At 47.2% G+C, this 16057-nt stretch overlaps 1 protein-coding gene across 1 annotated transcript in view; it reads left to right on the top strand.

The window, feature by feature from the left end:
- Window positions 1–1416: 1416 nt before the first annotated feature.
- The window catches only part of PRKAR1B (protein kinase cAMP-dependent type I regulatory subunit beta), a gene marked incomplete at its 3' end in the record, with an annotated part of 83448 nt that continues 68807 nt past the window's right edge, over window positions 1417–16057 (top strand). The window contains exons 1-4 of the mRNA XM_080354153.1: window positions 1417–1628; window positions 2369–2572; window positions 11140–11310; window positions 13865–13956. Of these exons, the coding sequence (XP_080210279.1) occupies window positions 2396–2572; window positions 11140–11310; window positions 13865–13956 (440 nt within the window). The 5' untranslated portion in view covers window positions 1417–1628; window positions 2369–2395. The remainder of the gene's footprint in view (window positions 1629–2368; window positions 2573–11139; window positions 11311–13864; window positions 13957–16057) is intronic.

Genomic DNA, 16057 nt, shown 5'->3' with positions numbered 1-16057 from the left:
GCCCCATCCTTCCTGGCCAGCCCCCATCCTCCACAGCCGGGCTGTTGTCCTGCAAAGCCACATGCTTTGTAGTTATGTCCATCCGTCATGGTCAGAGCAGCTTTCATGGCCAGCCTGTCCTTTGTTACCAGGCTGTTGTCCTTCATAAAATCACAGAGTTGTTTAGGTGGGCAAAGAACATGAAGATCGAGGAATCCAACTGTTAACCTAACACTGCCAAGTCCACCACTAAACCACGTCCCTAAGCACCTCCAGTGATGGTGACTCAATCACTTCCATGGGCAGCCGGTTCCAACACCAGACAACTATTTCTGTGAAGAAATTATTCTTAGTATCCAATCTAAACCTCTCCTGGTGCAACCTGAGGCCATTTCTTCTCATCCTGTGGCTTGTTACATGGGAGAAGAGACTGACCCCCACTCGCTCCAACCTCAGGTTGTTGTAGAATCACAGAATGTGCTGGGTTGGAAGGACCCACAGGATCATGGAGTCCAACTCCCATCCCTGCACAGGACACCCCACAGGTCACCCCGTGTGTCTGAGGACGTTGTCCAGTCTGTTCTTGAGCACTGTCAGGTTGGGGCCGTGACCTCTCCCTGGGGAGCCTGTTCAGTGTCCAGCACCTCTGGGCGAAGAACCTTCTCCTCATGTCCAACCTGAACCTCTCTGGCACATCTTCCTTGTAGGAAGTGAGAACGTCTCCCCTCCACTTCTTTTGCTCCAGGATAAAGAGCCCAGGTCCCTCAGCCGCTCCTCACAGGGCTGGTGCTCCAGCCCCTTCCCCAGCTCCGTCCCCTTCTCTGAACTCACTCAGCACCTCAAGGTCTTTCTTGTCATGAGGGGCCCAAACTGTTTGTCCTTCATGGCCAGGGCTGTCCATTGTGGCCAGAGACATCCGCGGTGCCCAGGCCCTTGTCCTTGCCGGCCACCCGTCTTCGTCGCGGGGCAGCGGGGCCGTGCGGGGCAGCGGGGCCGTGCGGGTCAGCGGGGCCGTGCGGGGCCGTGCGGGGCATTGGGCCGTGCGGGGCATTGGGCCGTGCGGGGCCGTGCGGGGCATTGGGCCGTGCGGGGCATTGGGGCCGTGCAGGTCAGCGGGGCCGTGCGGGGCCGTGTGGGTCAGCCGGGCCGTGCGGGGCATTGGGCCGTGCGGGGCATTGGGCCGTGCGGGGCAGCTGGGCCGTGCGGGGCAGCCGGGCCGTGCGGGGCATTGGGCCGTGCAGGTCAGCGGGGCCGTGCGGAGCCGTGCGGGTCAGCCGGGCTGTGCGGGGCCGTGCGGGGCAGCCGGGCCGTGCGGGGCAGCCGGGCCGTGCGGGGCAGCCGGGCCGTGCGGGTGGCTGCGGTGTCTCGGGCCGGCCCGGGGCTCCTTTCCCGCGGAGGCGGCGGGGAGGCCGCGCCCGCCGCTGAGTGACGGCGGCGGGACTTCCTGCGGCGGCGGGGCCGGAGCCTTCGTGCGGAGCGGCGGGGTACGAAGGGGGGTGCGGGGGCAGGGTCCCCGCGGCGCCCCGCGGCCCCGAGGGGAGGAGGCGGCGGCTGCAGTGCGGATACCGGCAGGGGAGCCCCTTCCGCCGCCGTCACCGCCGGGGAACGAGAGAGGAGCCGCCGCCGCTCAGCCGGCTCCAGCCGCCCAGGTATTTACGGGCCCTCTCCGGCAGCGCGGAGCCCGGCGGGCGCAGAAGGGCCGACCCGCCGGCCCGGCCCGGGGGATGCGCTGCCCCGGGCGGCGGGGCCGCCTCCTCGGGGCTCTCCCGGGGCTGGGACCCGCTCCCCGCCGCCCCGGGGCTTCGGCGGCCCGGGCAGCGCTGGCTGGGGACCCGCGTTAGAGCCGCCCGCGCCGGTTTTGGTGTGGAACGGGGCGCTGGGTGCTCGCTGGGGGAAAACAAGGGGGTTTGGGGTTGTTTTCTCCCAATTACCAAACTCCCCCTTTGCGCAGCTCAGCCCTCTCCTCCTCATCTCCCCGGGACCGGGAAGGCTGCTCTCTGTGAAAAGGTTGGATGTTAAAGTTGACCCAAAATCCTGTTGTAGAAAACCGGCTTTGTGGTGATGGGGAGAGAGTCCCCAGGGGAACAGAAAGGCAAGGCTTTGCGCCCTCATTTAATAGCTGTCTTTGAAACCCATGGCCTTGTATGATTAATTGCGCCGTTATTTCCAAAGGCTGACTGTTGTCTAGGAGTTAAAATGCTCTTTCTGTGTGTTGATTGTACAAAGATGACACAGCTCAGCATTTCCACATACAACCCCAGAACAATGAAATGTTCAGGATCAATAGCGCTTGAATAGGCGACGTTAAAATGTCTTTGCTCGTTGAGATCTCTGACACGGGATTTGAGAACTGTCTCTTATCTCTTTCTTGCACCATTTTCTTACCTAGGTCTGTGTTCTGTTTACAAGCCTGAAGATGGCTGCTGCTTCTTCCTGCAGCGTGGAAGAGGACGAGAGCCTGAAGGGATGCGAACTCTACGTTCAGAAGCACAACATCCAGCAGATTTTGAAAGAGTGCATTGTAAATCTCTGCATAGCAAAGCCAGATCGACCCATGAAGTTCCTCAGAGAACACTTTGAAAAATTAGAAAAGGTCAGTGATTTTCCGATGGCTTATAATTTTCCATTTCTAAACTGAAAAAGGTGGATTTGAAAGTTTCAAATATTTTGGTACATTTTTCCTTTTAAATTTTAAATTATCAGGCCACTGTTAATAAACAGGCTATTAGAAGAAAAACCCCAACCCTTTATTTGCTGATGTCTACCATAATATTGGCTATTGTATAGAATTTTTGTGCGTAACACCAAGATTATAATTTCTCATCAAACTGCACTTGTTAAAAATGACCCAAAGAATTATGAGCATGCTTTGTGTGACGATGAGTGCTGTCCTGAAGTTTCATCTATGGGAAGAACCTGTCTGTGAGAGCAGGAGATGCTCTTCCCTGGTTTTTCCAGTGTCGCATGATTTCAATAAGTTTTAGCCTGTTTTTACAAGATATTTGTCATATATAGGTACTCTGAAGAATCTTTAATTGAATTATGAATTTAGCAATTGCCCGTTACAGATTTTTGTATGTGGATGAGCAATACACTGATGTGGCACGTTTGCTATTAACTGCTTTAATTTTGGTCCTGTGTAGGGAGAGGAGTGAAAATCTTTGGGTTTAAGCACGATTTTCTAAACAGAGTCATGTGTTTTTCCACCAAAGTGTGGTATTTTGGAGTTATTTTCCAAAGTCATTAAAATAGACAACACGTTCCACTGAGGAGAGCAGTAGAATGACAGTGTATCTGTCAGAAAATCATGTGGACAGTTTAGAGATGAAGTGTTGGATGTTTTTCAAGTGGTTGGAAAGGGATCTTATGGAAAGCATAGACCTCCATCCACATCAATGTGCTGCAGCTCCCTCAGCGGCCAATTAAAAAAGTAAAAAAAGGTTATTTCATTTTGCTAATTCTTAACTACATCTTATACAATCAACCCAGAAAAATCAAGATTTATTATCATATTCAGGATCAGACCAGATCATAACTACTTTTTGCCTTCTGATGGCATCAGGGTGAGGGATGTGGGCTGTCTTGGGCTGTATTCAGGCCATTTTTCACTTCACAGGACAGACATGGCCTGAGAGAGCTGCAGAGTGAAAACTTGAATAAATACTTAGGAATAAAGTGCTGGAGACTGAGGTTTGATGTTCTATTCCGCAGTCATTTTCAGCTGGAGAAGTGCCAAGGTTCAAAGAGCCACCTGATGTCTTTTAAAGTTTGCATCTTATTTGCAGCAAGTACAATATTCAAAAACATCAATCTGAAAATATTTGTAGGAGAACTTTAATAGGTATTTTTCTGGTCACGTAGTACTGGCAGGGCCTGCTTGAGACGTCAGTAATTGCTGAGAATCAGCCAGGTTTCTATACTGGGAAGTTTGCACATCGCTTTTCGGATGCTGTGAGGTACCAGCTTGCAGGTGGGATCTACTCTGATCACATCAGCAGATACTGTGTAAAATCTCCAACATTCCGTTGAGCACAGAAAAGAGTTGAAAACAGCTCAGATACCTGAGATTTTAAAAATTATGTAATGTTTTCTTTGGAATAATCTGTTTTACGTTTCCCTGTCACTGCACAGAACTTGGTGGTGGTTGGGGTCCTGTTTACTTGAGGACCAAAGAAAGCAGAGCAGAAAAAACCCAGGGAACCCATCTTTTATCTTCAGTTCTTGCTTTATGTAAAGAAGTTTATTATTAAGAAGTTATAGGCAAAGCTTTGTATTTTCAGCCGTACTGAGACAGTTTCAGAGCAGCCTTTGCCAGCCGAGCCAGGTGGTTTTTGCTGGTACCTTGCAGACCTGGGCTCTCTCCTGGTCCCTTGTGTTGCTGCTACACACCATACGTACTGTCTTGCACATGCTGAACTTGCTCCCTGGGATTGCTGTGGATTGGCAGTGGTTTTATGGGTGCAGGCTGATGCTGTGTGTCTTAAGGTACCATCCAAAAAGAGAGTTTTAGAAAAACCTGGGCCCTACCTATTGTAATTAAATAAAGCAAAATGAGATTATCTGTGTAGCTCCACCTGGTGATATGAGACAGCATCGCACACAGACCCGATCAGAAAAATAGAGGCATTTGTGTGGCAGGTTTGCTGTAAACTAGTACTGAAAAGAAAGTGTGTAGTAAACTACAAATTCATTCACTGCTAGTAAAATACAGTTTATTTATTTATCATAAAGACTTTCAGGACCAAAGGTATTTGAGCATCAGGCTTTTCTTCTGCAATAGCCGTCTCTCCCAGTACTTACATTTTGTCACAACAGATTTTTCAGTCAATGGCTTCCACCAGAGCCTGGCCAAGACAATGACATTCATTCTTTTTAGTGATTATGCTAAGTATAACTCCTTCCTTTAAGATAAGCTGGGAGGGGTTTTCCTGGAACAGGTGGATTTTTAGGACCCCTCAGGCAGCGTTGCTAAACGCAGGAGGTTTAGGGAAAGGTGGAGGATGAAGGGGTAAGAGTGGAGTTGTTTTCCTAAGAAATCAAATCAGCTGTAAGTGAAGCCGTGCTCTTACGAGCTTGTGCAGAACATGTTAGAGTGGTGCTGAGCTCCCTGCTTGCTTTGTGAGGCCACAAGTGTGAGCAGCTTTCCCGGTCTCGAGGTCAAAAACTAGAAAAAGATGGAGCGCAGTGGTGGAACGAGAAGGGAGGTGTGTTTGGGTGTCATCCTTGTTTCACATCTCAAGCTATCATGTTTTACATTGATCGGGATACTTAATCCATGTTAATCTATAAGCATCTAAGTGGCTTTAAAGAAACAGGTTCATCGGTAGCTTTAAACACATGAATGAAATACCTTGCCACATTTCGGTTCGCAACGGGGCCGGGTCAGGCACTGTCTGATGGCAGATTTCACTCCATCACTACGGACTTTGGGAAAGCTCTTGAAACTGATGGGCATTTATAGCTGGGAACAGGTATGTACACGTATTTGCCCCCAGCTGACTGCAGCCTTTTATAGGCTCCCAAACATATGTAGGGGCCTTTAAGCCTGATTTTACTAACTGATTTTTGAAAAAGAGTTTGTCCAGGCTTACCCTGCCTGTGTTGGAGCCCTTGGGTGCAGAACTGGCTGCACACCTGCCCCCTGCTCGTCTGCAGCTCGGTGAATCCCACCACCCGTCTTCTGAGGGGCCGTTAGGACTGCATAGCAACTCATCCCAGCTGAAGCAGAGCTCCCGATTCAGGGATGGGGGAGTTTTGAGCTGCGCTTCTGTGATTCCTCCTCACTCTTCTGTTTTAGAACTGTCAGAGCATGGGGTGGAGCACTGGCAGCTGCTGACCCTTTCCATTGCCGCTTATTGCTCAGCCAAGGTGAGGCAGGAGCCTCACCTAGATTGGCCTAGATTGGCAGGAGCCTCACCTAGATTAGCCTTTCCTAGATTGGAAATTGGGAATGGACTGATCGACCCGGTGGATAACTGCGGAGTGGATAAATATGTTAGTAGGATGGGTGGATGTTAAAGATATTTCTTAGTGATGCTGTAGAAGAGGAGATGGCATTTCACATGGGAAAGGCAGTGGAACTATGGTTGGGATTGTGTGAGTCTTTGATTACAAGGCTGGACAGTCATCAAGATGACAAAGACAAGACTGGAAAGGACATTAGGACCTCCCAGATTCCCCCAGCTTTCAGCGATGGCACCAGTCAACCCTGCGCTTCCAACAAGCAGAGTGCTTCACCTTGGGCTTTTATTAGTTGTTATAAATCATTGTGTCAGCCTCCAGGAGCGATGGGGCGCTGTTAGAAACCTTCCCGTATTGAGAGCATCTCCTCTGGGTCAGTTCCAGTGCAAAGACACATTAGTTATGTGTGCGTGAAGTGCGCTGCACGTTTTCTGTGAACAAATAGAAAGCGGATTCCAGGTCTGTCAATTCGAAAACTTTATGAGTGAACCCGAGGAAAAAATAAGACAAAATATTTCATTGAGAATGTACTTTGTGTTGTTGCTTTTGAATGCAATGAATGAATTGTAGGAGGAAGAGCAGAGATAGTGAGCAGCGATACTGAGCGGCTGACCTGCTTTTAAAAGTCTCCTTGGGATGTTGTTGTAAAGCTGCACCGTGATGTGGAGCCTCCCGAGCTGCTGTTCTTCCTGCAGCTGAAACACCCGAGTTTCAGGTGGTGACAAAGCCTGGGAGGAGAGACCGGGAGGGGAACTGCTGGAGGTGAAGTTGTGTTTGGAAATGCTGTGGCTGCAGGAGACCGTTCCTGGGTCAGGAAGCGTGTGTGCTCTTAGTGCTCTGAGAGGAAGGGGAACCTCAGAACTCCCTCGGTGTTGTGGCTGCTTCACCTGCAGTGTTTAAACTCGTTACAGACTCATGGAAGCGTTAATCAGGAAAGGCGGTGACCCCATGCGCTGAGGATGGGGTACTGAATTCCTGTGTTTTCTACCTCAACCTCTTGTAGCACAAACGCCTTAGCCGAAGGGGAACACGCAAAAGATAAATGGGTCATTGCAGTTGTATTTATTGGCTCTTCTTTCTTTTAATTTGAGGCAATGATGGTATATTTTCTTTCTTTTCCAGTTTATTATCACTGAACTCAGTGATGGTATTCTAGTTTCACCATCTTTCTCCTCCAGATATCCCAGGAAAGACTTTTGTTCACAACTTTTGTTAGGTTTGTGACACTTACAGCGTAGTTTCAATAGAAGTAGGATTGGATTATGTATATATGAAATAGGGTGTTACGGTTACACAGCAACATTGGTTTGTAGATTCGGGGGGTGTTGATATATCATTGCATTGGACCGTGGCAGTGACGCTGGAGGCTTCATTCAGCAGCACACACGTGGTCCTCACTGCTGTTTAAGACTAAATGACGTGCGATGTCAAGCCAAGCAAGGTCACCCAACAGAGCACTGGCCTTTGGACAACTGGACTGGGTCCTACGTGTCCTACAAGTCAGGAGCGTCCCCACCGAAGCCAGTGCAGATACGGGTGAGAAGGGAAGAACAAGGTGCTCCCTGGGGCGTGCTGCTCAAAGGCAATTGCACTGTTTTGCAATTGTGCCTTCCATGCGTTTTCTCATTTTGAGGTGGACATAATTGGGCAATGTGATTGTGAATTATCGCTGCCATCCGACTAGGGAGTGAGATCGCTTGTTGTCATGACAACAAAAGATGGTGAGGTGTTTACTTGAAAGTGAGTTCTGCACAAGCGTTCGCATCAAGCTGTGTCTGAAGAACTATTCTTCAGACAGTCCATTCCTCCTTTAAAACCTTTGCTGTGTTTGTGCGGTTTCACCCCAGGATATAAGGAAGATGTCTTTTTGAAAGCTTAACCCAGGACAGAGCATACGCTTTTGTTTTCAAAAGGCACTCTTTAGGTCAGTAATGGAAATCCTACCTAGACTACAAATAGCAGCATATGGAAAAGCCAGCCAGTCAACTATCTGCTGTTTATATAGAAGGAGTTTGTAGCGAAGAGACTTCCTTTTAAAATGAATCATATGGTAACTCACTTTTATAATCCTTTAATATCTTTGTGGCTTTAAAAGGTATTTGGGTTTAAGAGCATGCTTTGTGATATTCATTTTACCTCGCTGAGCTTGCTTTCTTGTATAAATCAGTGCTGGGGCAGAGGAGATATTATTTATTAGTTCCTTGGAAGTGCCTTTTCTACAATGTGTGCTGAAAAATAAGTGTATATTTGATATTCAAATGGGACTGACTACTGCTCTTGTCTATTAGTAAATATACTGTCTATAAAAAGAACAGTTTAAGTGCTGCATACCATTAAATAGTTACCTGGCTGCTTGTTGTAGTTACCTTTTAGTGTACTTTCTGCTTAGTGTCCAGCAAGGTGAAGCTTTGGAACAGGCTGCATTTGGTTGTGTTTATTTAATATAAACAGAGAACATTATCACTATTGAAGAGGTACATAAGCTGCAATAGCCAGTAATATTATTTGGAATTCTTCAGTCGGAGCTTTGGTTTTGATGGCTGGTTATTAAGTATAATGCTAATATGTAGCACACATACTTTTATGTTAAATGTTTGTATTTCTACAAGTGCATAACTGTAATTAAGGGAGCTAGAGGCAGTTAGAGAGGAGTCGCATGTGGGGAAGAAGTTTATGAGAGTGCTAAATAGGACTTGCAGTTCTCGCACGATGGGAAAATGTAGCTGAGTCATTTTTTACATGTCCAGTGCCGCTATTTGAAATTTGAATTGGAAATGAAAAAGTTCCAGGAAGGATTTAACACATGTGAACTCAGGGCTTTGTCAGGTTTTATTAGAGCCGCCAGCTCAGCCGTGTTGCAGCCCAGGAGCCACACTGCTCTGATCCAGTTTCAAACAGCACCAGTCTGGGAGGAACGCGGCACCTTCCGAGGCAGGTCAGGACCTTCGAAGGTTCAATCTTTAGCCAGCCCTCTGCATTTTATCTCTTTGCTCGTCTCTGGAATATTTCAGTAGTCCCTTAATCAAACCTAGAACGTGTGTCTTGTTGCCTTGGATTCTGCAGCATGGGAAATTCTATTTAGTTATTTATTTCAAAGAGCAATAATACATCAAAGATTGGTGTCAAAGGCTCCTTAGGTTAATGAGAGGGGCAATGTCAGTGATGGTGAGGAAAGAAACTGGAATAAGACCAGAAAAGACAAGTGGCACAACTGGATTTGTCAGACATTTGTAAACATCAATGGCAAAACATACCTTAATCATCTGTTTTTCTTGCAAGCTTAGAAATGGTGAACTTGAGCCAGTTTTCTGTATCGCTGTTTTCTGGTGTCGTACCTGATGAGTTAACGATAACTCATTTCCTCTCTCAATGAGACCAGCTGGTTATGTTGGTAACCTGCCACGTGTCTGGTGCTCCCAGATTCTCCCTCCTCCACCGGCTCCACGCTTGGCTCCGCTTGCAGAGTCTCCTTGGAAATTAATTGTGTAAGACGGTTGGAGCATGGAGGGGTTGGTCTCTTCTCCCAAGTAGCAAGTGATAGGACAAGAGGAAATGGCCTCAGGTTGTGCCAGGGCAGGTTTAGATTGGATATCAGGAAAACATTCTTCATGGAAAGGACTGTGGGGCATTGAACAGGCTGCCCAGGGCAGTGGTGGAGTCACCATCCCTGCAGGGGTTTAAAAGGCATTTAGATGAGGTTCTCAGGGACGTGGTTTAGTGCTGGAGTTGGGCTATGGTTGGACTCGATGATCCTGAGTGTCTCTGCCAACCAAAATGATTCTGTGATGCTGTGATTCTTCCATGGCTCTGTGATTCTGGCATCCTCGCCAAAGGAATGTTGGTTTTATGGGGTGCGCAGGCTTGTCAGCGTTACTGTGTTTTCTCTTGGGTGGGCTGCAATGCTGCTCATCTGAATTGTCCCAGAAATACCGGAGTTGTTCAGGGAGTCGCGGACTATGTGTGCGTCCATCAACATAACACCGAGACTATCGGGGTGTGCGTTACACCTACAGTATACAACAGGTAGCAGCAAATAAAATGACTTGAGTGCTGCATGAGTTGGCTTGCTTCTCATTGTGCTCATGTCTCTCCTGCACGTGCCCTTGGGGTTCCTGTGTCAGACAAGCCGAGGACAGGACATGTGGTCCATCCCATCTCCAGTTCTCCCCTGCCCTAGGGAGGGTCGGCAAAGAGAAGGACCCAGCTCAGAAGGCGCTGGGGAGGTGGCGGAGGCCGTGTGGAGGCTCCAGGGGCCAGAGGGTGGGCTGGGGATGATAAAACCAGTTCCTTTGGCTGATAGACATGGGCGATGCAAAGGGAATTTCACTCCTGTGTGCTTCACCCTCGGATCCCAGGAAGAGTAGGAGATGGGGTCTCCAAAGATATAATTATAGGTAATCTTGTTTGTCCTAATTCTTTAGAAGTCAAGCAATTCAGTGCGTGAATTGACGGTGTCTTGCATCTCTGATGTCCTTTCTTGAAGGTTTTCTATACTGTTTCCTGCCCTTGTTATACTGTCTCTTCAGGGATTCCCCTTTGTATTTTATTTTCCATGCCATGAGCGTGAAATGTGGAGAATAACCTCCCTATGGCCAGCTGATGCTCAGCCAGCCATCGTTTTTCATAGCTCTCTGGAGCCTGCCTTGGCTCTTACTTGCTTGGACGTCATCCCTTTGATGGTAAATCTGTTACATGGCAGAAATTCTGGGGCAGGGAGCATCTTTGTTCTTCCTGGTGACAGTGAACTTGCAATGCAGAGCAAGATGAAGAACCCCATCTAATATATCGACACGTGAATTCTGAGATGTTCTCTGCACAAGAGGCGAAGATATGTACAAGCCAGCTGAGAAAATAATGGCTGTGATGTTGAGGAATAAGCAGAAGAGGCTTGTTCTTTTGCTTTCTCAGCCGTGAGCAGCTGCAGAGATGTCTGCAGTTTATAATACATTGGTTTCCATTCTGTGCAAGAAAGAGTTGACCAGGTCAAGTAATGGAGCGACGATAGCTGTACACACATTGTAGTTAACATCACCCTTCACGCTGCTTACCTGTATATTTGTATTTCATATCTACATGTGTAGATTGACAGTTGTGTAGATGTAGAAAGAAAAGGGTTGCTGAGAGTTGTAAAACAGGAGTGAAGTGTATCCGGTTAGCTACAGGGTAAGAGCTGTTTCATGGTCTCTTTTTGCCTTGCAGGAGGAATGCAAGCAAATACTGGCGCGGCAGAAATCCAGTTCCCAATCTGACTCTCACGACGACGAGATCTCCCCTCCTCCTCCCAACCCGGTGGTGAAAGCCCGGCGCAGGAGGGGGGGCGTCAGCGCAGAAGTGTACACGGAGGAAGACGCTGTTTCTTACGTCAGAAAGGTAACGCGCCACCATCCATCGATTCTGAGATGTGCAGAACAGTTGAGTGACTCACAGTTTGAAATCACGGGTCATCCCGCAGGATGGTGTCCTTGTGCAGCATGCGTGCAGCTTCACCATCTTCACACTCAAGTTCTTTTGCTGCCTCCTTGACTAAGCACCTTCCCCATCAATGTTGCTTCAACATTCTCTGTTCTTCCCCTTTTTGAGATGTGCTGCTGATCTGTTTTCCCCTTTGACAGGGTGGGTGATCTCAGCCGTTTTCTCGATACTGACAGCTTCTGAGTTGTGTCAGAACCTCACGGTTTTGGGAAGCAGCCTTTTCTCTTGCTGTGTTTTCTGCTTTTTTTCCCCAAAGGTCACTTCTAGTTCCAGTTTTCCTCTAACCTACATCATTGAGATTCCCCAGATGATTCAGGCTCATGTTGGTTTGGTACCACTTGGGTTTTCAGAATTCTGTTGACCATACTTGGGCAATTTTATGTGACATTGTCTTTGAAGAAATGCCAATCCTAAATTAGGTCATTTCTTCAGTAGGAACACTAATTTGGGCTTATTTTTTTTAGGTGCCTTTTTCACAGCAATATCTAGCCATATTATATCTTTGATATCTCTTAATAACTCCGCATTTTTTTTTTAAACTGGCCAAAGCTTTCAAGGTTATTAAAAGACAAAAGGTTATTAAAGACAAAAGGTTATTAAAAGACAGACATGACAATAGTGTGTGTCATGTTTGTTTAGGGAGCTGGACTAAAAATGCATTTCAGAAGGTTGACAGATGCTACTAATGCGCTTTTGTGCATGCCTGGAGTGGCTTGAACCCAAAGAGCTTGTTCTTTATGGGAATACGCTTTGTCAGTCCCTGGTTTTTGGCAGAATACTTTTCACCTCTGCAGTCAGATGTGCTTTTTCCTCTGCTCACGATACCAGCTCACCGGCTGCTCTGGGGATTTCTTGCCCAAGAAAGAATTAAGATAGTTTCTCATCCTGAAAACAAGTATGGAAGAGTTTTCTTGTGGCAGTTAAATAATACTTGCAAGTATACAGTGAATTTTAGCACCACTTTGGTCCAGCTGTTAGTGCACTGCACTGCTAAACCCTTGCATGGTATTTTAAAAGTCCCTTCCAAATCCTGTTTTCTGTGCGGTTTGCAATATCCCCCTGAAAATCTTCCACAAAGATCACATTTGTCTCTGCTTAATATGGGCTCCATCTGACTCTTCTGGAAACCAAAGGAAATACTCCTTCCCACACCCCTGAGTAATTCTTTGATGTTTATAATGGAACCTGGAGTTAACTTTGTTTTCTTCCTTTTTCAGCAGTGATGCCAATAAGCCCTGACAGTAGCACGGGTAGGCAGGAGCCACAAGAAGCAACACTGATCATATTCTGTGTGTTCTATGACTAGGGCTGTTATGATTTTAATTTATTTGGAACTGACTGGGCATAAATAATAATAATTTAGAGGCTGGTTTCTCATCAGGCTGCAGATGCTGCAAGGAATGTAGAACTAGCACTGGGAGGGTTGGTGTCAGTGCTTTGTCTTCTGCCATCAGCAAATAAATCCCACGGTGAAGCCCATGGATGTGTGTTTGTGACAGAGGTTTCTAGAATACAGAAACAAAGAGTGACTCTGAAAGGACAAATTATTAAACTAATTTGAAAGCATAAAAAGCAGGGCAAGGGTTGTGTTCAACTATTGCAAACAGATGGATTTCCACATAGTCGCCAGGAAGAGCCACTGGCTTGAATTCAGAGTAGGATAGAAACACATTTGGGTCATAAGGCAATGTAAAGGATCCCTGGAAGGGGCGGGCTGCAGGATTAGTGCCACAGGCAGTGCCCTGAGCTGTGTCACCGAGGGGAAGCCAAAGCAGGTTTAGCTTTGTGGTTTGAGCAGGCGCCTGGCGCGGCTCCGTCCCGAGGAGCACGGGGTGCATCTCTGCGGCAGGCTGTTCTGTTGCTTCGTTCCTGACACCAGAGAGAGCAGTGTTTGTCAGCACGTCCGACATAACATGCCGCTGCCAACTAACAGAATAAGAGTCTTGCTGAAAAGAGGGCTGTTGGCTTGAATTCAGTGATTGCTTGGAAGCGCGGTGTAAGAAATGGCCAAGTGGTTCTTCCTGACATTTGATTTTAGTCGGATGCCTGGTCACTGTGACACCTAAAGACGCTGCTGTGTCCCTGCCCAGCACACCCACTGCGCTCCCTGCCTCGCGGCTTTTGTTTCCTCAGTCCAGGAGATTTACAAGGAGACTACGCGGCTGCCAGTACCTGCTAACTATAGTATTTTATGGATATCCTTCTCCCCACTCACCCCAAATCTTCTATTTCATTTTTAGTTGTCATATTGAGCACGTAAATTCTTATCCTCACATTATCAAAACTGTGATTTATTACTTTCTTGGTGGCTTCATGTTATAGGCTAAACATTTCTCAATGTTTGAAATCAAATTGCATCCATTATCTTGAATAGTGGCATCTGCTATACATTTCAAGATCTATAAAGAAATACAACCAGGCGTGTAATTACCCTTCATTGTTTTCTCTACAGGTTATTCCGAAGGACTATAAAACTATGACTGCCCTGGCGAAGGCCATCTCCAAGAACGTGCTGTTTGCTCATCTTGATGACAATGAACGAAGGTATGAGGTGCTTTGTGATTTAAAGGAATCTGTAGCTTGACCTGAGGACAAGAAGTTATATTACATTTTATCTCTGAGATCAGAACTACTCTCACGGATGCATTTGAGTCTTACTGGGTGCACCCTGACACACACTTATGGTTGTATGGCAGAGAATAAAACCGCAAGCTAAAAAAGGGCAAGAAACAGTTAGAGTGTGTTCAGACCTATTTAATATTTTCAAATCAGCTATGCCTGATGAACTTAATTCCTTAAGGAACTGGCTAAAGCAGTATCAGAAGCATTTGTAGTTATGTCTGAGAACTCAGGGGAGACAGGTCAAGTGCTGGAAGAGTGGGAAGTAAAAAGCATAATGTCTATAAAGAGGTAAAAGAGAATTACAGGTAAATTATTTTGTTCTTTGAAAAACTGGAACAAACAAATTATGTGTAAGCAAGAAACCAAGGAGTTCAGTAAAGCCAATGTGACTTTGAAAAACGTGAAAATATCTTCCTGCAACTGAGTAGCAAGTCTTGTAGCTGGGGAAGGCTCTACAGAGGCCAGAATGCTTGACTTCTAGTAGCATTTTTGACAATAATGTGTATGGAATCTACGCAAAACCGGTTGGATCGCCATCCAAATAACAGTTACCAATGGTCCATCATTCTAATGGAAAGATACATCGAAGTGTGGGAAGGGTTGGTCTGGTTTTCATCGTTGTTGTCATTAATGACCTCACTGGTGGAATGGGCTATGAGTGCTGAATTTTCGGATGACGTGAAGATGGGAAGGGCTGCTAGAGCATGGGGAGACACGGCTAGAATTGAGAATGGTGCTGACAGGCTGAAGAGGTGTTCCAGTAAAGCCGTGATGGGTTGTCACTGAGCCAAGCGCAGAGAACTATGCTCAGGCGGGAAGAACACCTTGATAACGGTAAGACCGTTTTGCAGTTTTGATAGTGGATCATGGTCTGGACATCAGTCACTAGCGTCAAGCTGTTTTGCAAATGCTTAGGTTTTGCTGGAGTAGCTGAACAGGAGCGCATGCAGGGCACGTCCTGGTGCTGGAAAGGTTTCAGCTGAGCACAGTGCCCGGTTTTGGGCACCGCGCTCCAAGAATGAACAGTGGGAGGAGGTTCAGGGGAGAGCGGTGGGAACGACCACAGATCTACATAACATCACTGCTGAAGAAAGAATGGGATTGATTGGCCCGCAGAAGGAAAACTCCGGGGCGGAGGAACATGATCAGAGCTTATAATTGTGTCTGAATAGTGATAGGTGAGGAATAGCTGCTGTGTGCGCCAAAGGGTAAAGAATAACGGATTTAAGATGCAGCAGGAAAGAGTCAAACCAGATATTGGGAATGGGTCTCTGACTGCTTGGGGAGCTTGTGGAGTCTCCACCTCTTCAGGCCGTGAAGAAGAGAGCAGAGTGCACTCTGCCAGCAATGGCGGGAGTAGGGTTGGTCCTGTCTTGCGGCAGATACATTGAGCGATGTCGCGAGGTCCTGGCCAACCCTGCCTCTGTGCTTCTGTGGTTAGAAAGGACAAAGACTGTGTCTACACTGACCTTTTTGGTGCTGGCAGAACATAAGCACAATGGTCCTTTGGTGCGGCTGCGCACACATGTTCAGTCCAAGCATGTTCCACGTGTGCAAATTTTGCTCCCTCTTGCAGGCGTTTACACAGTTTAATTACTTTGCAATCTTCATTATTATGGCATTACATTAGCATGCAGATTTCTGGAGTAATTAGAGGATTAACTTTTCACGTTTCTTCTAGCTTTTTCACCCACAGCGGAGAATTCTTGTACAGAACTGCTATAAATCCTAATTACACCATTGGCTCGCTAAGGTGACAGGCACTGGAAGGGCAGGTTTTTAGGGCTGGAAAGGGAATGTTTTGGTAATACATTATCAAAGGAGGGTGAGAGAGAAAAACTGAAGGAGAAGCACGTTTTTCTTGCACTGTGTTGATGTGCATCATGGTCATAGTGTCTCCTGCCTGTCCCCATGTCCCATTTACCCCTGGGAGTCAGACTGTCCTGTTGTGGATGTGTTAGGAGTGCCACGGTGTGCACAGCTCCCCGTGTGTGCTGCGCGTGGGTTGTAGACTGTCTAGAAG

The sequence above is a fragment of the Nesoenas mayeri genome, assembly GCF_963082525.1.
Source record: "Nesoenas mayeri genome assembly, chromosome: 15".
Taxonomy (NCBI): domain Eukaryota; kingdom Metazoa; phylum Chordata; class Aves; order Columbiformes; family Columbidae; genus Nesoenas; species Nesoenas mayeri.
This window is presented reverse-complemented; position numbering and strand designations above follow the sequence as displayed.